The sequence below is a fragment of the Pseudorca crassidens genome, chromosome 16 (genome assembly GCF_039906515.1).
Source record: "Pseudorca crassidens isolate mPseCra1 chromosome 16, mPseCra1.hap1, whole genome shotgun sequence".
Lineage (NCBI taxonomy): Eukaryota > Metazoa > Chordata > Mammalia > Artiodactyla > Delphinidae > Pseudorca > Pseudorca crassidens.
The window spans coordinates 52,560,266-52,583,505 of NC_090311.1; the positions used below are offsets into that span (position 1 = coordinate 52,560,266).

The 23,240-nt window shown below is 43.1% G+C and overlaps 1 protein-coding gene and 1 long non-coding RNA gene across 11 annotated transcripts in view; one reads left to right on the forward strand and one right to left on the reverse strand.

The window, feature by feature from the left end:
* The window catches only part of NRG3 (neuregulin 3), a 1,058,708-nt gene extending 1,051,655 nt beyond the window's left edge, over positions 1-7,053 (reverse strand). For 6 of the 10 annotated variants that reach the window (XM_067710344.1, XM_067710347.1, XM_067710345.1 and 3 more), the window contains exon 1: positions 6,110-7,053. In XM_067710344.1, coding sequence (XP_067566445.1) covers positions 6,110-6,947 — 838 coding nt within the window. In that variant the 5' untranslated portion in view covers positions 6,948-7,053. The remainder of the gene's footprint in view (positions 1-6,109) is intronic. The other 4 variants (XM_067710352.1, XM_067710351.1, XM_067710350.1 and 1 more) reach the window with 1 other exon arrangement.
* Positions 5,806-22,136, forward strand: LOC137209125 (uncharacterized). Its single transcript, XR_010935907.1, has 4 exons — positions 5,806-6,233; positions 18,479-18,628; positions 19,160-19,300; positions 21,930-22,136. It is a non-coding gene; the product is annotated as an uncharacterized lncRNA (long non-coding RNA).
* The last annotated feature ends 1,104 nt before the right edge of the window (positions 22,137-23,240 follow it).

Below are 23,240 nucleotides of genomic sequence, written 5' to 3' on the forward strand. Positions count from 1 at the left end.
GACGCTAAGTTCAAACTAAGAGACACATTCAAAAAAACGCCTATGTCCAAGATATGGGAGAATGAATGTTGTATACATTTGAAGTTTTATTTTAATTTTGTTTTTTAAACCATTACTTTTATAGACTTTTTAAATTAACTACCAGCATAGTAATACCCCAAATCAGGGTTTAATAAATATTCATTAAAATAAATTTAAAAATCAAAACATGACATTACAAAAACATAACTATATGAATGTATATAATAGCGCATGTTCAATTGTACAATTGTTTTATGGAATCAGATAATAAGTACTGCCAAAATTAGTATGATTTGTAAATCAATCTATGTGGGACAATAAATGGCCATTAGTCTTCCATCGAGTTTTTGGAATCTTCAAAAAAAATGTTTTTTAATTAAAAAATAAAACACCAAGACAATTTAATAACTCAATTGCATAAATGGGTAGGTTTTTTTCTGAACATTCTACATCAACTTAATCTAACATGTCTTATCAAAAGGGCTGACTTTTAAAACAACTTGAAATGACAAGGCAGTGTTAAGAATATCTAAGAAAATTTCTTTTAATGACTACTGCTTATAATATAAGCTAAGAAATAAAGAGTTAAAATAAAATAATCAAAAGTCTGTAAGGGGCCTTCAGACAGAGCCAGGTAGATCCAATTCTTTAAAAGACTGGGTAAGGCAGGAGTACCTGAAGTCCTCAGAGAAAAAGTGGTAAAAATGGAAAACCAAACTAACCATGTGTCCTACTACTTTCATTAATAATCACATGAATGGATTTAGGTACATTTTCATCCTGATATTACAAAGCTTTAAACTGAGTCTATTCCTCCATCCTGCCTTCCATATGTACATGGTTCTGGAGGAAACACTTTTTTGGGTGTAGACAAGTAAAATTTCTAGGATCCAAAAATGTCTCAGTGGTATTTGCCAAGGCAGTACCAGCTCTGTGCCTCACCCAACACAAAAGTCTAAAGATAAAAACAGATTCAAAGGGAGAAAAATGAATTTCAGTTCTATTCACAAGCAATTCAAATGCATTTTACAGACTTAGATTTATGGCTCTTTCCTTGCTCTTACATATTTCAGGGCCAACTTTCACATTCCATTTTTGACACCTGAGATAGAATATTGAGATATGTTTGGCACTGGATAGGAGAGGTTATGAGGAAAGAATTTCTACATAAGAAGGGAGCTGAAAATCATCCTTCTTCTCATTGCGCTGTGTAGAGGGGGAAAAGCCAGGCGAGTATGCCAGGGGGAAGAGAGATCTTTTTCCTCCAAACGCCAGACCTCCCAGGACAGCACTGCTTTCAAACTCTGCACGGACACTCTTGCTTACGGCTCAACCTGGATTTAGAAAAGTTGGTTTCTTTAGTAACAGAGAGAAGCTGCCACACACCAGCTTTTTTTGTTTGTTTGTTTTTCTTTCTGACAAATATGTGGATCAACACTGTGTTAAAAAAAAAAAAAAAAAAAGGCTGTCCGGGAAATTGCACAGATACAAAGGTGGCTGGATTCACCAATCAAGCATGCAAAAGGAGCTCTCAATTAGCACTGCCAACCCCTTCTAGCTCAGTCACGAGTAGCTAGCAGAGGAGGAAGGCTTCAACCACAGCCTTAAGGCACTGAGACCAAATTAACAATGTTCTAAAAAGAGCCTTGCCGATTCTATGCCCACACCCCTCCCCCTCCTTTTTTTTCTGTTAGGATCATGAAGCAAAAGGTAAGTGTCTGAAGAGTAAAATGTACAGTATAATTGACTAAAGCAGAAAAGCCTCGTAATCCTGTATTAAGGCCAAAGGAAATCAAAACATACTCAGGCTGCAGCATGTGCTCATAAACAAAGCTCTCAACTGGATTTCATAAGAAATATTGATCTCAAACTCTGAATCCTCTCACTTTGGCTACCATACATGATTGGGGTCAGTCCTTTCTATGTTGGAATTCCTCTGAAGGCCTCGATTCATGTATCAATAGATAGAAGACAACATAGGAGTAAACTTTATTTAAACAAATTATACCTGAGGCTGCTTATAAAGCAACTCAGAGTACTTTTACTGAAAGACTGAAGATGTTTAAAAAGAATAGATAAGGGCTTCCCTGGGGGCGCAGTGGTTAAGAATCCGCCTGCACGGGACACGGGTTCGAGCCCTGGTCCGGGAAGATCCCACATGCCACAGAGCAACTAAGCCCGTGCGCCACAACTACTGAGCCTGCACTCTAGAGCCCACGAGCTACAACTACTGAGCCCGTGTGCCACAACTACTGAAGACCATGTGCCTAGAGCCCGTGTTCCACAACAAGAGAAGCCACCGCAATGAGAAGCCCGCACACCACAACGAAGAGTAGCCCCCGCTCGCCTCAACTAGAGAAAGCCTGAGCCCAGCAACAAAGACCCAACATAGCCAAAAATAAATAAATGTATAAAAAGAAAAAGGATATTTAAGAAAATTGTCAATGTTATCAATGGAACGCTTCAAAATTACAAGTTTGACTGGGTAAAGTTTGATTTAAGTAGACTTGGTTATACTAAAATGATCACCCTACCATGTTTAAACATCAATGATACACTTTATATTTATTTCTTTACTAGATACGCTATTCAAGATTTGTGATCTTACTCATTGTAATTAGCTACATACCTTCCAAATATGACCCAAAGAATAACCCATTGAAAGTGGCTCTTTGTCTTTAGTACTTGAATTTAGCCAAGGACTCTGGTCTTCTATCTGTTAAACAGTGCTTTCTGCTGAGTAAAATAACAATCCACATGCGCACTGACAACATTCTACACATGCATATGCCTTTCAAGTCTGAAAATACAATTCAATGTGCCATAAAAGGTTGCTTACACACTGGTCAAAATCACCGTTCCTCTACTGTCTGCAGTAAACCTTCCTTTGGACTAAAAAATGTGTAAACTAACCCTACACTTACAGCTGTAAAATGCTTCAAAGACATTTGGGGGGGAAATAATCTCTTAAAGGCAGTATGTTCAAGATATTTGTTTTTAAAGCATCGGAAGGAAAGGCAAGTCCTGGGCAACTATTTGGGAACCCAAGAGACCCCAGTAACACAGAAGAAAGTTTTGGTCTGGCTCATGTTCTAAAGGTTGCAGGATGAGAAGAGTCAACTTCCAAACCCCTCTTCTACTCCCTCTGCCTTTCAAATTCAATCTTTCTTTGCCTTTAATCCTACAGAAAATTAGAAACAGTCTCCTAAACTGGGCCTTCCCACAGCAAATACAGCTTTTGCTTGCAAAAACCCTATTACCCATTAGCAAGGGTGTTTATTCTAGAGTGAACCGGCCTCTTCCACTCCAGAGCTGTGCTGCCTTTACAGACAGGATCCTTCTGACTGCCCTAAGACGAGCACAAAGACATTCATTCTATAGGCCTTGTGTTCAATTTAAAACCATAGACCCTGGCAATTAAAGAATTTGTGAGTTAGTCTCAAGGGAAAAAAAAAAAAGCATCATTCTTAGTTGTCCTCAGGTGCTACAACACAATCCATGCCTTTCATGTAAAAAAAAAAGCAAAAACAATCTACTGAAGTCTGGAAGTAGGAGCTAGAAAAAAAAAGGGGGGAATTTCTCTCCTGGGAACTTTGGTAACATAATCAAAACAAGTGAAAAATATAAATGCAAGATATTCAGCCCATTTTTCAGCAGTGCTGATGACGCCTCAAATGAAATCTTTATTTCCTTTTGTTAATCATCCTACAATCTTGGACTCATACAACCTACCTATTTAAATTCATCTTTTATGGAAGCTACATAATCTTCCTTTCATTAAAATTTCCCTTGTTGATATAGGCAAACCAGGTCAGTTTCTGCTGGATTTGCATACTTGCAAATCCCTTAATTCAACTCCTTGTTGAAGGTTTAAAAGAGAGCAAGAGCTGAACCTCAGATACACATAAAACAAATACTGCTTCTATGTCTAAGTGAACATTGATACCATTTACAGATTCTCCCCCCCTCTCCCCGCACCACCACCCTACTCCTTGGGGCTGAGAGCCGTGTCAATAATCATTATTTATTAAACAGGCTGCCATTCCCTTCTACAGAATGTAGGAAGGGAGCATGGAGGGGTAGAAAATAATTACCTTGGATTTTTCTTTAAAGACCTCTGGAATGGAAAGCAAGGAAATCAATTCAGAAAGAATATGAAATATCCCCCCATATGCAAGCCCCCCAACACACACACAAGGCTGAGAAGTACATCCACACTCCATTATTCACATCAACTGTAACAAAAGAAAAGATAAAAAACCTGGGGTCTTCAAGATAAACGCATCTATTTTCAATCCATTGAATATGTTTGCACATACACTTGCACATCCTTTACTCATCCACAAAACTCAAGCAGCTAGATTTGTTGAGAGAAACCTCTACACACCTCCTGAGAAAATGTGCTCTCAAAAATGACTGCTTCAGCCAAAGGAGAGAGAAGCAGCAAGTTACCAGTTTGACTGCCATTCTGGTTTGTGGCAGATTCCCTCCCTTCCCCTCTCCTCTCTGTCTCTCAGTTTATCTTTTGGCCTATTTTTTTTTCCAAAGCAGAGTAAAAGCATAAGGAATATCTCTCCTTGGACTTTAGCCACAAATACAACAAATCCAAAAACAAAAAAGTTTCAAGGATTAAATAACACCCCAGCTAAGACCACAGGTCAGAGAAATGAAAAACTGCCAGATGACTGAAAGCTTGGTACTCCTACTCAAGAGTTAACGATGAGCAGTCTTGCTTCCCCTCCAGATGTTATGGCTCAAAACAGAAATACAGTATAAAGAAGGCATAGCCAGGCAGTTTTTGGAGAAAAGCCTTGCACAGAACTTGAACTGGCAGGCTGGGGGTTTGTCCTAAATAACCTTCACAGGTTGCACACACTGTTCTCAGATCCTGATTGATAGTCAGATTAAGAACCTTCCTAAAATTTCCTTATAATAAGAACAAGGTGAGGTGGTGGGAGGGTGCTGGGAGGTCAATTAGTCATCTAAAACATGTATAAAGGTATAGGGAAAATATAGACCTCCTAGACAGATAGAAAGCTATCATGCTTGGGGAAACTGGCCAGTAGTGGCAGCAACTGAGCCAAGGGTGAAGAAGCTACATTCAAAGAGTGACCTGTTTCAAATGAGTTGATTTTCTCACCCTTGAGTGCACAGAACTGTCCCATTTTGCCTAAATTTTTCAGGCATATAGGGAGGGGAGAGGAGGTTCACTCTCCACCTTTGGGAATCGAACAAAGCAAACGCTTGGCAGAGCTGAAAAAACTCCTCCTCCGTCAGGACCCTAGAGGCGGCAGCTCTGCAGGGATCCCTTCATAATTCCCCCTAGTTAACTCACTCTCGGCGGCCACAGAATCCGTTTCTACACCTTGGAATGGCCATGGGCAGGGTAGGAGGTGATCACTTTAGCCCTTCGCCATGGATCGCCTCCTTTCCCTACCTCCCACAATGGCTTCTAATTAACCCTTCCTGGTCCCTGCCCGGGTCAGGGCTGCTGGAAGTGTCTACAGCTTCACCGTACCAACATCTCCATCAAATCATCACACACACACACCCCAGCCCACCCCCACATGGATACAACTTCCCTCCGCGGTTTAACGTCGGTCGATTTACATGTGCTTTTCTTTCTCTCCTTCCCACGGGCGGGGAAAGGGCTCAGTGCTTTTGGGAAGGCCCTCCCTCCCCCCTCCTCCCCCTCCCTCCCTCCTTCCTTCCTTCCTCCCCAGCTCTCATCAGGAGCCGGATCCCAGAGCTCCCCAGCAGGTCTGCACTCGCTTTAACCCGTTGAAGGGAGTTAGTTCTCATTTGGGACCCACTTAAGTAGGGCCCGTGGAGCTTGGCTGACAATCTCCCTCTGCTTCACACCACCCCTACCCCCACGCACACACACACAGGAAAAGGCCGGCACCTTTTACCTCCCCTGTGGCCAGGTTTAATTCTCTCACTCCGTGTTCCAAACCTGGAATGGAGTGGGGGGTGGGGGTGGGGGTGAAGGATGCTAGAAGACAGGCGTTGGCGAGGGGAAAGGACAACAGGAGGGCAGAATGGAAACTCAGCAGTAAATCAGAGTTCAGACACAGTGTTTACTTACGAAATTTGGGGCTGGTGCTAGTTTCTGGCGTGGTGGTGGTAGAGGAGGAAGACGAGGAGAAGGAAGAGGAGGAGGCAGCATCCTGAAAGGGAGACAGGGTCCAGGAGGGAGTCGAATCATGAAGGTAGGAGGAGGTAGCGTATGCCGCAGTGGGCCAGGAGGGCATGGCCGGGGTACTGGGGGTTCCTGGCACCGGGGGTCGGGAGCCCGGAGTGCTGCTACCGAAGAAAGGGGCTGTCGTGGACAAGACCGTCGAGGGGGCCGCAGTGTTCCGTGCCGTGGTGGAACGCGGGCTGGCCCGGATGGGCACCCGCTGCCCGGGGAAGCGAGTGGGCGCCCGCGTGATGGTGGTCAGCCGGGTGCTAATCCGGTTGGGCGTCCTGGAAGAGGCGGCGCTGCCGGCGGAGGTGGCTGGAGACGTGGTGGAAGTGGTCGTGGTGGTGGTCTCCATGGCCTTGGGGAAGGAGCTGGGCTTGGAGAGAAAGAAGGGGTCCTGGCCCATCCCCTTGGAGTCCACCAGGTCGGTGGGCACGTATTCCTTGACGGAGCCCACCACGATCCATTTGAGCAGCATGAGGCTGAGCCCCAGGCCGATGAAGCCGATGAACAGAGGCACCACGCACAGCCACGTCTGCTGCCGGTTCCACACGATGCAGTCGCTACAGCGTAACTCCCGGGGGGGCTCGGCCGCCCCTTCGCCGCCGCCGTCCGGGCCCCCGCCCGCCGCCGCTGCCGCCGCCGCCGCCGCAGCCACAGCCGCCGCGGTGCCCTCCTCGGCCGAGGCGGCGGCTGCCGAAGCGGCTCCAGGTGGCGAGGCAGCGGCCGCCCCTTCACTCATCCTAGGAGCCGGTCTTCACCTTCGCCCCCCCGAGGGCCGCGCCAGAGGCATGGGGCCGCGCGGGCCGGGCGCAGGCGCGGGCTCCGGCGGCGGCGGCGGCGGGCTCGGGCGCAGGCAGCGGCCGCGGCGGCCGCATGCAAATCGGCTCCCTGCCCCCACGCCCCTCCCCCCGAGAGGCGGGCGGCGGGCGGGGAGGAGAGGAGCGGGGGAGGGGACGCGGGCCGGGGAGGGGACGCGGGCCGGGGAGGTGGCGGCGAGGAGCTCTGAAGAGGGGCTAGACTGGCCCCCTGCGCCGCCGGCCGGTCAGGGAGCGGCGGGGCGCGTCTGCAGCCCGGCAGGCGGCCTCCTGTGCGCCGGGGCCCCGTGTCGTCTGCTGCTGCTTTTGCTGCTGCTGCTGCTGCTGCTGCCGCTGCCGCTGCCGCCCGCCGCCTGCATGCGCTCCAGCCGCGCCGGCATCCTCGGGGCGCCGCACCCGGCCAGCTCCCCGGGGCGCCCGCCCGCGCCGCCCCTGGGCCTCGCGCCGCCTTCAGGGGCTGAGCGGGCCGGCCGCGGAACGCCAGGTGCCAGAGAGCCGCATTCCGACACAGAGGGGCCGGCCTGGCCGCCGCCGGTCGCCGGGCCCGCCGCGCCGCTTTCCTCGGCGGCTGCTCCGCGAGTCCGGGCGGTAAGGTGCACCTGTTCTTCAGCCGGCCCGCAGCCAACCCTCGGCTAGCACTGTCTGGGAGAGACCAATCCGAGCGCAGTGCGGAGGGCAAGCGGCCGGGCTCGCCTAGCTCCCGCCGCCTGAGACTCCGCGCCGGCGCCGCTGCCCGAGAGTCAAACTCCAGCGAGCTGCGCCGCCGCCGCGAGCCCGGGGCCGGGGACGCACTGGGCGCCCGCGGCGGGTGCTGTCCGACCCGCCGCGGAGGGAACCCCGCAAGCCGCAGAAGATTCGAAAGCACTGCCCGGCGCCCCTGTCCGGTCGCACTTTAAGGGGGAGACGTGAAACGAGAGACCGCGTCCGGGATCCGGGGGAACAGGGACCCCGGGCGGGAGGCGGCTCCAGGCGGGCGCTGGCAGCCAGGCGGGTGCGGTGTGCGCGGAGCCGCCACGGACTGGCTGGGCTTCAGGCAAAGTAGCGCCTCCCCCCAACACCTAATGGTGGTTTCTTAACGCGTACAAGATAAATGATCCAAGCAAACGCTCGCGTGGAAGTGTGTGGCAAAAGCAGCTCCCGACCCACCGGTTGTGAGCCCCTTTCCTGTGTGGATGAAGTGGGGTCAGAGGCTGAAGCTGCGGGGCGAGAGAGCAGGGGTGTGTGCGCGTGCGGGGGGGTGTCTGTGCGCTTCCCCGCCTGGCAGCGGGCGCTGCTGGATCAAGAGCCCGTTCCCTCCGACTTGCTAAGAGAGATGCTGGTGAAACAGACCTTTGTGCAATTACACCCGGCAGATACCTCTTAGCCGACGTGTGCTAACTTACCTTTTTAAAAAGTATTGTCTTTAAATGTAGATGTACACACAGGTGCACACATCACAAGGTAACTGAATGTGAGGTAACATTTAAAACGATTTGGGTTGGTATCCAAAATTCTTTCCTTTCTTCCTTTGGGTAGAGAGGCACCTGTGTACCTATATCTCAGGTGCAGTGTGGGACCCGCCTGGGGGACTAGGGGACCGGCCTAAGAAGGAAGGATGAAGGGGTAGAGAGCCAGCATCAGCGTGGTTTATGCTGATGGTGCAAAACCTCTCTAGTCGACTCTTCCCGGATTTCCTGATCTAAAGTGGAAACCGGAAAGATGTTTTACAAGCTCCAAGAAAGAGAGTTTGAGGATGGCAGCCTCCTAGAACACCTTCCCTGCACTGTATGATTGGCGCTGATGATGAAAACAGCGTTCTCTTGGCCTGTAATCGTGTCCCCAAAGATGAAGTTTTCAAGGTATCCATTTTATTCACAGGTGAAGAGCCGAATGGTACACTGAAAAGACTGCAAAGAGAGAAGGATGTATTGAAACAGGAAGCCCCTGAGATTTGGTGCCTACCAGAGTATTTTGCACAGACACGGTTAATAAATTATTTTTGATGTCAGTAATTCGGCTGTCACCTCTTTCAGCTATAACATTAATACTTTCCCCATAGGAAAGCTTTTGATTGTTAGTTTGATAGAACATGCCCTAATCCAGTAGTACTGAATTATGGTTCCAAAAATTGCGAGTGAAAAAAATACCACAAGCCCTTGAATCTATATTCCTTCAGCTTTCCAGTGCAAGGCACAGTCCTCTTAAGTAAAAATTGACCCAATCTCTACCTTCTGTGAGTGCTGGGCAGTAACTGGCCAACCTTTCCTGTATAGCAAATAAAGGTTAGCTTTCACAGAAAATATTGTGAAATTATAGCAGGTGCTTTTGTCGAGTATATAAGACAGAAAATTACTTTTCCAAAACATTCCTAATTCATTGCCGCCCCCCCATTATTCCTACGGCCCCTCCCTTCTTCCTTCCCCACTGAAATAAATCCAGTGTACAAAAAGGGATGCTGTAATGCTGCAGCTGGGCAAATGCTCCCCTGAAACTGCATTCGCACAAAACTAACCCCGTGTTGTCACAGTGCTCCCCAATGCCTTCTTCATCTACCTCTCCAAATTACCCCCACTTCTCATTTCCACTTGGCTTTAACAGCTTATTCATGGTTCCCTGTTCAGCTCATTTTCTCCCAGATCCCAAGCCTCTGCACTTGACTACCCATTAGCTGCTCTCGCAGTGAACATTATCACTAGTAGAAGGGAAAAAAAAAAAAAGGACCTATTGCTGCGATAGCCTTGTATTGGGGAGTGGGTTTTATCAGCCCATCCAAGAAACTCTGGCTGGTACAATCATCATTAACTTGCAGTTTTACCATGAGGCTCCCTGGTAGCAGGTGGTAAGCACTGCAACTAGAATTGGGGGCGGGGGGGATCCACAACTGAGTCAAGGACAAGTGGTAGACATTCTCACTGCCAATGAGCAGCCAGCTGATCAGTCCCATGGTAGGGCGGAGTCTCAGTCTGGTGACTCACAGCTCGCTGAAGCAGAATGCTGGAGAAAGAGCTCCACACTCAGGCTCTGAAGACAGGGATTCAAGTTTGAGCTCTATAAGCAATAAAGTCACTCTGGGCCTCTGTTCTTCTCATCTAGGAAATGAAACTATAATACCTACATTCTATATAATATAAAATTGTATAGCTAAATATACTATTCACTGATGGCATCTTTTAAGCATGATTTTTAAAACACATCAGAAACCACTTTTATTAATATGTATTAAGTTATCACATAGTCTAAATAAAGCTTTTCAAAATACACTATATGGTCCTCAATCAAAATACAGATTACAACTTTCAAGAAACATTCTTGTTCTTCTGATATAATAATCTGAAAATTGTTCTGTTTTTTAATACTGAGGCTAATTATTTCATAAAGGTGGATGTGCATGACCAGTTAGGGAAGAGTTACGCATACTTTTCTTGGATATCTCTACCTACTATAGAGAGGGGTGTGGATTTTTCTAACAAATGGGAATGACATAACTCAGCCTCTCCTGAGCTCCGTATCTGCCTGAATATAATCACCTTCTGGATGTCTCCTGTGTAATCCACTAACACATCAAACTCAGAATTTCTAACCATGATTTAAAGTTTGCCTACAAACCAGCATTTCTGTTGAATTAGAGTTTTTCCCTTCAGTGACACCAATATCTCCAGACTGGGAGTCTCAGTGCCATCTTTGACTCCTTACCTCTTGTATCCCAAGTTCAATAAGTTGCCATCATTAACACAGTATGATTGCCCTGGGTTCCCTCCACTGTAAATTCTTTGGCAAAGGCCCATCCTTAGAACCACAAGGCTGGAAGTGAACCTGGTGTTCAAACACCTCCAATGTGTCGTCCCCCAAAATATCCCAGGCCAACAGTCATCTGGATTTAGCTGGAGCTCTAGAGAAGAAACCACTTCCTGCTGAAGACCACACAGCCTGCAGACAGTATACAAGTACAGAGGTAATTTTAAAAGTCTTTGTGTTGAGTCAAAAACCTGCCTTCCTATATTTTCACCCTTTCTTCTTAGCTTACTCATTATATAAACCTTCCAGGAGCTAGGTGCCAGGCATGGAAGATGCAACAGAAAACAAAACAAAGCTCCCTACCTTCATGGAACTTATATTTTAGTGGAAGAGACTGACAATAAACAAACAAAATAGATAAATTATACAGACTATCAAGAAATGGGAAATGCCATTTTGGACCACAAAGAATATATCTTGTTGGTGTGAGTACACAGAACATCTCTTCTTCAATCCCAGCAACCTCAATTTATTTACCATCCTCTCAGGCCAAGAGGAGTTTACACCCCTAGGAGTAATAGGGTGCTCTTTTATTAGCTGTGGGTTCTCTGGATAAATGTAGTTACTACAGAAATCAGTCTAGCTTGTAGAATCGTAATATCCTTCATGATATCCACTGGAATCATGTGTGTAGGCAATGTGATATCTCAAAACATTTCATGAAGTAAACACTTTACGAAGGGTTAATGTGGTTAGCCTTCTTCCCATGGTTGCATGTTCCTTTTTCTCTCTTGCTTTAGTCCACTCCTGTTATTATGATACACATTCCATAGTACATCATTGTGGCCTTTTTTAAAAAGAGAAGCAGATTGTTTTCTTCATAGTTCTCAACAAATAACGTTATTTATTTCTCGTGGGAGCTTTATGTATTATACATAGGATTCATTCACAATGTACTGGAAAAATCCCCTGGTGGATCTGTCTGTTCACAACACCTTGACTCCAAGGATTTGTGCATTATATTCTAATTTCATAAATAAACAAAATAATATATAAATTCTACAGAGCAAAAAGCAAAAATCGGAAAGGTGAAAAACTTCCAGCCGCAACTATATCCTAGTCACAAAAAATGATTGTAACAATGTTCAGATTTAAGGTATGTAGATTGTCACCTAATTGCACTCTCATGGATTAGGAAATGCTGAATGCTGTATAATAGGAGGAGAAATTAGAAGTTTTGAATGAGGCACTAAGATAAAATAAATGTGAAATTTCAGTGGGAGTTGCCAAAAGACAATGCCAAAATTTCAAGGTAGGTTAACTAAGAATTGGGTAGATGGGGGGTTTCCCTGGTGGCACAGTGGTTAAGAATCTGCCTGCCAATGCAGGCATACCTAGGTCCGAGCCCTGGCTCGGGAAGATCCCACGTGCCACGGAGCAACTAAGCCCATGCGCCAGAACTACTGAGCCTGAGCTCTAAAGCCTGCAAGCCATAACTACTGAGCCCACGTGCCATGACTACTGAAGCCTGCACGCTTAGAGCCCTTGCTCCGCAACAAGAGAAGCCACGACAATGAGAAGCCCACGCACCGCAACGAAGAGTAGACCCTGCTTACCGCGACTAGAGAAAGCCTGCGCACAGCAATGAAGACCCAACACAGCCAAAAATAAATAAATAAATAGATAGATTAAAAAAAAAAAAAAAAGAATTGGGTAGATGGTACAACATATTGGAGGTTGAGGGAGGATTTTTTGTGAAGAGGACTTCTTTGGCAGAAGATGTGCTCTGAGTTCACAGGCGGAGGAGCACAAGTACAGAGCCTCATTACACCAAGTATAGTGAGAGGGGTCTCAGAGGAGTCCTGGAGAGCTTAGTAGAAGACCCCTACTCTTTGGGCAGGTCTCTTTGGATTGGGATAGACACACAAGCCTCAGGCATCTCAAGTCAGGAGATGACTCAAGTGGACTGTGGCAGCAGAGGGCACTTTATGCCTCTGCCATACCAGGAAGGCGTGAAGCCATCCTCCAGCAGTAAGAGTCCAGTTGGAATGTACAGTGAGTGTAGCGGAGAAGCAGAGGTAGACAATGAGCTGGAAACTCAGTGTTTAAGGATCTGAGTGTCACAGTGAGATATCTATGTAATTTTTGTTTTGTATTGAATTCAAATTGCCTGTCCTTTAGGGCAGGGGTCCCCAACTGCCCACACAGGGCCGCACAGCAGGAGGTGAGCAGTGGGTGAGCGAGTGAAGCTTCATCTGCGCTCCTCTTAACTCCCCATCGCTCGCATTACCGCCTGAACCATCCCCCTGCCCCCAGTCATGGAAAAATTGTCTTCCAGGAAACCGGTCCCTGGTGCCAAAAAGGTTGGGGACCGCTGCTTAAGGGTACCAACATGGGTACTTTATCTTCGCACTAGAGTTGCCATCAGCATTTGTCTTATCTAGTTTTGGGTTTCTTTGTCAATAATTTCGCCTTTTCTCCCTGCTATCTTTCCCAAACATTGGTAGATATATTTTTCTTAGATCACTTCACTGTATAACTCTATTCTTTTGAAATCATCTTCAGATCTGAAATTGGAGGACTGGTAGATGAAAGTTCACCTTGACAATTCACTGATCAAGCAGAGGACGTGGTGCTTTGGAAAGATTCAAGGACATGTCTTCTCAGTGTGGTCAGAAACAAAAGTCATGAGTTCACTTTCTCGTTCCCTCACTCCAAACCGCAAACAGAATTCCATTTGGCAATTCACAAGCTTCTCACCACTCCCAGACTGGCTTGAGTATCTGCGAACCCAGGTATAGAAGGGACACAATGCAGAAAGCCAGCTCCCTGAAATGGTTTTTTATAACTGAGGAAGAAACACCTCTGTCTCAAACTTCATTATTCCTAAGAAAGGCAGTTTTATACAGCTGCACATCCAGAAAGAGCTGATGTGAGTTCATACTGGTATAAATAACATTTTGCCTTCATCTCACCTTGTTTCTGGAAATCTACATTCTGCTTCCTCAGATTTGGGGATGAGACTTTCATAACACCCTCTAGGGAGAAAACAATCAGATAATTTCCTACAACTCTTCACTGGTTTTCTTTATGTCTCTACCATCACCTCCCGCCCCACCACCACCACCGAGCTGTTCAGAGAAGCCTGAGAACAGACAGCCTTGGCATCAGCCCTTGAGACCTTTAGTCACAGTAGTTTATGTGCCCATCGTGGGCCTACCTTCTTGCTTCATTTAACGGAATATAAGGTAAGAGTGTGAATTTAGAGTTAGGCCCCCCCAGAACCTCTTCTGAGGATTATTGGTAGTCTAGGAAGGTTTTCAAGTGCTCTACAATCTCTGATTTTCTGTAGCAGATTCAGTAAAGGAGAGAGCAGAAATCCTGGAGTCTGATTTCAATCTGACTTTCAAGAGGTTGTTGCACAGTTGAAAACATACCGCGTGTGATGTACCTGGTGCTGAGGTTAGCAGTAGGCAGCTCAGACATGGTAGTGAGTATTCTTATTTAATGAAAATCCAGTTGCCTCTATGGTGCATTACTTCAGGAGCCCACCTTTTCCAACAAGTTTTGCAGAAGATTTTTACAGGAGTTTGGCACTGCGTTGTTGACATTAACAAGGAGCAGCAAGGAGGCACTGCAGAGAAGCACTGGCCTCACAGCCCCAGGTGATGAATGTACACTCATTCATTCATTTCTGTGAGCCCCCAGCACACACACCACATGACCTGCTCAAAGGTGACCCACAGAATTACCAAGGAATAAGTTGTAACAGCTCATAGCAGATTTGGCCCATCTGTTTTGTCTCCAAAAAAAAAAAAAAAAAGAGGATATCTCAGGAGGACAAAACTTGCTTGGTGCTTATGAATTAAGAAAGAAGGAAGGAAAACGCCACCTAATTTTTTTTAGGAAAAAGTATCAACTAAACCCAAAAGGCTAACAGTGTTTACCCCTTGTGAAATAGATACTCCAAGGGGTTTTGAAGACTTAGAAAAGCTGTTCTTTGCCCGGAGATGGAAACAACCTAAGTGCCCATCATCGGATGAATGGATAAAGAAGATGTGGCACATATATACAATGGAATATTACTCAGCCATAAAAAGAAACGAAATTGAGCTATTTGTAATGAGGTGGATAGACCTAGAGTCTGTCATACACAGTGAAGTAAGTCAGAAAGAAAAAGACAAATACAGTATGCTAACACATATATATGGAATTTAAGAAAAAAAAAATGTCATGAAGAACCTAGGGGTAAGGCAGGAATAAAGACGCAGACCTCCTAGAGAACGAACTTGAGGTTATGGGGAGGGGGAAGGGTGAGCTGTGACGGAGCGAGAGAGAGTCATGGACATATACACACTAACAAACGTAGTAAGGTAGATAGCTAGTGGGAAGCAGCCGCATGGCACAGGGATATTGGCTCGGTGCTTTGTGACAGCCTGGAGGGGTGGGATAGGGAGGGTGGGAGGGAGGGAGACGCAAGAGGGAAGAGATATGGGAACATATGTATATGTATAACTGATTCACTTTGTTATAAAGCAGAAACTAACACACCATTGTAAAGTAATTATACCCCAATAAAGATGTTAAAAAAAAAAAAAAAGAAAGAAAAGCTGTTCTTTATCCTGCCTTTGAGACTTTTACATTTGATGAAGGACAGTTGCCTGTTTTAAGCAAAGAGCTCAAGAAAGGTCCAAATGTATGTTTATATCTGTATGCGACCATGCCTGTGTGCAGTGCTGAAGCCAAATGCAGAGAGTGCAGGAAAGAAAGATTATTCAAGGAGTGCTTGGTGACGAACTTATCCACTGGTTCCAGAGTTTTGTTTGATGCTATCTGAATGGAGTCGTAGCTTTGTCTAGCATCACTGGTTGTAATAAGGACAGCAGCCCAGATCCAAAGATCAGAAGGTCTCAGCATGGTGCTGTGACCTTGACTCTCATAGGGAGGAAACAAGAGTGATTTATAGTTGGAGTTGTTATTTTGCTGTTAGATGAGTCTCAGTCAGTCAGCTGAGCAGGAAATGTTTATCTCTGTGTCTATCTAGTTTCAGGGGGACAGATTTAATCTTAGCTAATCATTCATGAGATAAAGAACAAGACATTAGAGGGTCTGTGTCTGCCCTTTACAGCAGGTTCAGGAAAAAGGAGAAAGGTCTGTGTTTGGTCTCATCACAGGTAAATAAGGAGGGTCATCTGTGAGAGGGGGGGTCATGAGAAAGAGTTTACAAGGAGTCTCAACTAAGTCATATGGGGAAGCACACTTCTTGGTGGTAAGCCATTAACTGGAACATAAAAGGGTAGAAAGATTTCTGAAAAACAAAATTGTGGAGATGGTTTCCTTAGCCACTGCCATTTTCCAGGAGCACAGGGTCCTGGTAAAATTCAACACTGATATTGACATATATTTATAGCTCTCTTTTTAGCATTTTAAGAATGTATATGTGCTAATAATTATTAGTTAAAATAAGAGTAATAACATGTTTTATAGATTTATGCTTATTTTTACACGGGAAATATGAAGTAAAATTATCTGCCAATCTTTAGTATCTGTGAAAAACAGTGAAAAAAACCATAGGAATTCCACCAGGAGGAGACAAAAAGTGGATCAGAATTTGACAAAATATTCTTCATATTCTAGTTAGCTTAACAGAGGGTATTTTAGAATTTAGAAACCATAAAGCTGTATCACAGTAAATCCTTTAAGCCATGGATATATCCTATAAAATTTATAAAACACACAAACTATATTAATGTATTAGTTGTCTTTCTTGGGAGTATGGCTAACATACATTTTTTTTTTCAATTCAAGGTCTCAAAAATCATTTTTTAAATTAATGTTGGAATGTAAGAATATTAAAATGTCTTCCCTTTTGAATATAGACTTCTCGAGACATTTGATTGACATATTTGACCAATAATTGTGTTTGCGCATGCTTGGGTGTACGTGTGTGTGTGTGTATGTGTGTGTGTAATGATATATGTAAAGAAGTAAGGGAGGGTGTGGAAGCAGATTTTGTATTAAGTATTTAGGGAATAAGCTGGAATAGGAATGGGATTATATGTATGAATTAGTATGAATTAGTACACTGTATCTACGAAACAGTGATGATTAGATTCCAAACACAAGTAAGTTACAGAAAGTAAAAACAGGTAAGTCTTTGGGCTTGTTTACCCAAAGGAAGTTCTCGGGGTTGGGGAAATGCAAAGTTGAGCCTCTCAGAGACTAACTAGGCCAACTGGCTCCCATTGCACTTTGGGAGGAAAGCCAGCTTTGCTTCGGAAATAAACAAGAGGAGTTTAGATGGCAGCCAACTGCAATACTGATGGTTGCTTTTATGAAAAACTCTCCACCAGGGACTGGAATAAGAAGATCCACCAAACTCTGGCCTCTCCTGAATCACTGTAAATGGAAACAATTTATAGTCCCTACTATATTGGATAAGACTACAAACAAAAATGATACTATTTATGGTTACTGGTTTAAGTATTAAAGAAAACATTAGGCAAAAATCTCAGAATCATCACTTTGGGAATGATGTAATGAGAAAAATAATCTCCTTGGGAAATAGTCAATTAGCTAGGAAGTATTCCCCTGGCAAGCAGACCTAGTAGGAGATGTTGGTTCTCTCTTGCCTTAAGGCAGATTTGCAAATAATTATACACTATTTGCCACCCCACACACAGATCTGCCCATTGTCCTTTTTCTCTCTGGAAATCCTAAACCCATAATTAGCATTCTTAGTGGTACTCTGGGGCACACTGGGCAACTGGCAGAGCAGCAAGAGAGCTCTTAGGCAAAGTATGATTTGTTTCCAGAATTTGAACTCCAAATGCACCCTTACTTCTCTGATCATTGAGATGAGGTACATATATATATATATATATATATATATATATATATATATATATATATATATATATATATATATATATCTTTAAGCAAGAGGAGAGAACCCTAGTCTAACCTCTGGAAGTTCCATCTGGGCTTGAACAATGACAGAAGATACCTCATGTCCTCTATGAGAATTTACATGAGGGACCCAAAAAGATTTAGAAGTTACATTAAAAAGTTTGGTGAACACTAAAGGTTGTAGCAATCTACAAGTGTGCTGAAGGAAGGCCCTGGGAGGAACCACACCTCCTTCACAAAAATCTTTCAAGCAGCCTTTCCTGGAAGATGAATTCCAACGACCCTTTGAAGTAGCAAGGCACACTCAGGATCTCATCATTCTACAAGGCTAATGGGTAAAAAGTGACACCTTTCATCTTTAAAGCTTTCAGACAAACGTCACATCATTCAAATTCCCCAAGCAGTTCCCTTTCCCTTTGGAAAAAATGGCCATTTCTTTTTTTTTTTAAATTAATTAATTAATTTATTTATTTTTGGCTGTGTTGGGTCTTCGTTTCTGTGCCAGAAACGAAGTTTCTCTAGTTGTGGCAAGCGGGGGCCACTCTTCATCATGGTGCACGGGCCTCTCACTATCGCAGCCTCTCTTGTTGTGGAGCACAGGCTCCAGACACGCAGGCTCAGTAGTTGTGGCTCACAGGCCTAGTTGCTCCGCGGCATGTGGGATCTTCCCAGATCAGGGCTCGAACCCATGTTCCCTGCATTAGCAGGCAGATTCTCAACAACTGCGCCACCAGGGAAGAAGCCCTTTCTTTGTTTTTAATTTAAAAAAATTTGCATGTGTGTGTGAGAGAGCAGATGGAACATCCTGGGTCTTTCCCTCTTTTGTCTCCAGGCAGCGCGTCAGAAGTGTCATTATGGAGAAAGGGAATCCTGCACATCAAATTTGGTCTGTCACACTGTGCCTTCAAAGAAGACTTAAACTGAGTTGTACATACTTTGGTTAAGCGAAGTCAAAGGTCACATATCATTTCTGAAAATACAGGTATCAAATACTTGATGGATTGAGAAAGTATGTGTCCATAAAGCAATAGGTAGAGCTGATACTATGACCAGTAAGTTCTTGATTCTTTGTCATAATTAAGGATATGGGCAGTGAAGGGTGCACTGAACAAATAGTTAGGAAACCTTGGCTTGAACCCCTACTACTCCAATAATCTTATGAGACTTTGAGTTCCAGTTATGTTGTCCATAAAATTTGGGCAACACTCCCATATTGGGCAACACGCCACGATTATTATGATGTTAAAAATGGAAAACAAAAGTGAATATATTTTGCAAATTTAAAAAAAAAATGTGCATATATTTAAAAGCACTCTGGTACTATCAATTAATGTGATTAATGAAAAGTTACTATTTCCAATTGTAACTTTATATTGGATTATATGGAGAATATATGAATCTCACTATTTTAATAAAAACCTCAAACTAAAATGTAAAAAAAATTTTTCTCAATTTTAAGAATATGGGTCAGGCTTCTTTCTTTCATTTTATCTAAGTACCTCTCTCCTACCAGCAGATAAATGCTTTCCAGGAGATACATACCCGAGGAGCAGGGGCTAGGTCATTCCTTGAAAACTGCTGCCTTGGACAAGTTTATAACCAAGAAGAAGAAACACTATGTCCAGTGTTATTTTTTGCCCTGAGGACTTGGGGTGTAAGTAAGAAGACTGATTTGGATCCTCTCTTTGTCTTTTTTTTTTTTTCTAAGTGAAAAGTAGTTTATTAACATGTGCAGCATGCACACTTATGGGAGAAAGTCTTCTGCCAGTTGTTTACTTGGATGTTTTTTTGTTTTTTTTTAACAATATAAAATTAATTTTTTTTCTTTTTTTTTTTTCCCTCCCTTTGTCTGAGTTGCCCTCATCTAGCTCCAAACACTTTTCTTTTGGATCTTTTGTGTAATCGTTTTTCACTCCTCTCAGTACTTCAGGGGTCAGGAATTTTAAGCTCACATCTTTGGAGGAAGCTGGCTTTTCTTCAGAAAGTGACAAGCTGATTCTAACACTAATTTGGAAATTCTAGGGATATGGAATAGCCAAAACAATCTTGAGAAAGAAGAATTAAGTTGGAGTATTCATGCTTCCTGGCTTCAAAACTTACCACAAAGCTACATTAATCATGACTGTTAGTTACATAAGAATAGACATATAGATCAATGGAATACAATTGGGAATCCAGAAATGTACCCAATATTTATAGGAAATTATTTTCTACAAGGGTGCAAGACAACACAATGGGGGCAAGAATAGTCTTTTCAACAAATGGTGCTATGAAAACTTGATAACCACATGCAAAAGAATGAAGTGGACCACTTGATTTCATCATACACAAAAAGTAACTAAGAATGGATAAAGGCCCTAAATATAAGAGCTAAACTATTAAGCTCTTTAAGAAAATATATGTATAAATCTTTATTCCCTTGGATTAGGCAACCAAAAAACAAAAAAAGCAGATAAACTGCACTTTGCATACTTTAAAAACTTTAAGTGCCACTATTGAGAAGTAAAAAAAAAACAACAACCCAATCACAAGTCTACTACATTCCATTCTTTCCTTCCTTCCTTTCTTTCTCTTTCTCACTCTTTTTTTTAAATTAATTAATTAATTAATTTATTTTTGGCTGTGTTGGGTCTTCCTTGCTGTGCTCAGGCTTTCTCTAGTTGTGGTGAACGGGTGCTACTCTTTGTTGTGGTGCATGGGCTTCTCATTGCGGTGGCTTCTCTTGTTGCCGAGCACGGGCTCTAGGCGCACGGGCTTAAGTAGTTGTGGCATGCAGGCTCTAGAGCGCAGGCTCAGTAGTTGTGGTGCACGGGCTTAGTTGCTCCGCGGCATGTGGGATCTTCCTGGGCCAGGGCGTGTCCCCTGCATTGGCAGGTGTATTCTTAACCACTGCGCCACCAGCAAAGTCCTCGCTCTTTCTTTTTCTTTTTTTTTTTTACAAATGCAATATGTGAAAAATGGTACCTCTTTAAATTTATATTTCTTTGATAATTTTAACCTAATATCTTTATATATTTGCTAATTTTATTTCCTCTTTTGTCAATTGATTGTACCTACCTTATTTGTATTTCTCTTCATTTTCTGTATTAATGATGACAAAGCATTATAAATTATATACTAATTCCAAATGTATATATTTAGAATTTTTTCTTTAATAAATATTTACAATTTTATTAAATATTTAGCAATCGAGTAAACATTTAGATTTTTTCTTTCTTGGAATGCATATTAGGTAATCTTAGCAGATACTCTTGGTGCTCTGCCCAGATTCCTTTAAATCCTTTTACCATTTTTGTGTGACCCTCCTCTGGTTGCCATGTGTTTTTGCTCTGGGTGGAGATACTGTTACTCTTCCTTGGGAGACAAGCCTCAAGGTACCAGAACCTCCTTGACTGAACACACAGGGAATCTGAAATCTCTGGGAAGTTACATTCCCATCAGGGGTGCCGTTAACCTGAAACCAGAGTTAGTCCACCTGTTTCTGGTTGGGACAAACTCTGGACCTAATTTACATTCCCATTTCTCCTACAGAATTTGGCTGACACCTTTTTTTCTGTGAGACTTGCTAGGTTCTTCCCTTTTCTGTTCCTGCTTCCTCCATTCCCTAACTAATCCTCCCTAGGATTGCACACAAATCTTCCTGGCTGTATGATTTATGACAGTAATGCTTTACTGTAAAGAGCGAAGAGAAAGAATGCTTTGGAAAAAGGTAAATTGTGGGAAATCAAAAGAATTAAAGCTACAAAAAACCTTTACACATTAACCTTTGAACATCAAGTGAAACTCATCCTTTATTTTTCAGATATGAAAGCTAATGTGGACTAAAAGAGAGCATGTGGTTTTTGCCTAAGGACACACATGCTGGGCTAGTACTAATATTTTATTTGGCCACTTACAGGGGATCAGCTTAGTACATGATCCTGGAGACATACTGATTTGAATGAAGACTGGTTCTATTACTATGATCTATGTCATGATCTATGGTTCTATTACTATGATCTATGTCATGATCTATGTCATTTACCTAAACTTCTCTGCTTCAACCACCTTGACTATAAAACTACTTTATATAGTTAATGTCATTATTAAATGAAATAATACGTACTAAGGTATTAGAACAGTTACTGACTAATCATTACTGGAGAAAAAAAGCTACTTAATTCAATATTCTTTATATCATGTAAACTTGGGCTAATTAGTTTAAAATGTTATTACAAGTTAACATTTCACAGAGTACTTTAATGTAAGTTCCTTTTATTCTCACAAAAACTTTTATATTTCAGAAGAGGAAGTTGAGGCTTCAAATGGAACCATCTTGATATCTTGCGACCTGGTAGAGTTATCATTCCCCCGTATCTCAGCTACAAATGACAACAAGCCACAAAGAACATAAAACACCAAGATACAGAAGGCAAGTGACGCCTTCTATGACGGATCCTAAGACAAACTTATTGGCACAACCTGGGACATCAGTAATGCTAAGTACAGGTCAGGTAGGCCACTGCAACCCAAGCAATGGACAATTGGGTGGTTATGCTCAGAAAATGTATTGCAAAGTCCATGAATTCCTCTTAGAAAATGAAGGGAAAGCTGGAATAATCTGACAACCAGATAATTCATTCTATGAGGGAGAAGAGACACAATGCGGATTCCTATGTTTGTGAAGGTGTCTGTGAAGCCAAGCCTGGGTAATTTTTAATGAGATTCAGTGGATGCATCTCACATGAAAATTGAATATATGACCATACAATGTCCATTACAAAAAAGCACTGTCATAGGAACTAGAGAGTGGAAATAAGTATATTTTCCTTAGATACCCTGTCAATCCAAACTGAGATTGCTTTAACATTCAAAACCTAATTGAGGCCCAGTAATATGCGTGTTAAGAGTACCTGACTGCCAGATCCCCATTGTGTGAAATAGCAGCAAATGAACGCTGGAATAAATGTTAACTTGCAGCCAGAAACAACACCAAATTGCCATTTTTAATGCTCAGGAAAGCCTAGTTCATGTAAATTCTCAAACGACAAATTTTCATGGAATCATGAGCTGTGTTGCATTATACAACTTTCCTTTCGTTTTCACTTTATTTATTTATTTTTGCTTTCATGTTAAAGATTTGGCTCATAAATAATACGTAAAGATGGAACAAAATTTTACCTGAAGGCTTCACTATCAAATAAGAAAATGCTACTGAGGACTTTCGTGGTAGCTGGGGAGGACATCTTTCTCACAAATATATGATGACGGGGCTGCCATATTCTAGGGGAAAGATGCTTTCCTGACTTCCTATTAGTCAAAATCCACGCAATTTAAAAATAATTCAAAGATGGCGGGTAGATCTTTTCAGCAGCTAAAATTGCACAGCCATGTTGCAACAGGGTGAACACAACTTACAGTTCACTCAATTCCTCAGCTTTGTAATTACGTAATTCTCAATGAAATTTTAATTGTATAAATTCACATTACTTCACATTTTGTGCCTATATTAAGGCTTTATTACTATTTTATATAGTATTATTTTGAATGTGCAAAAAATGTACTCACCCTTTATTAGGTAACTGTAGTAAGCATTAACCACAGGAGGCAATTTT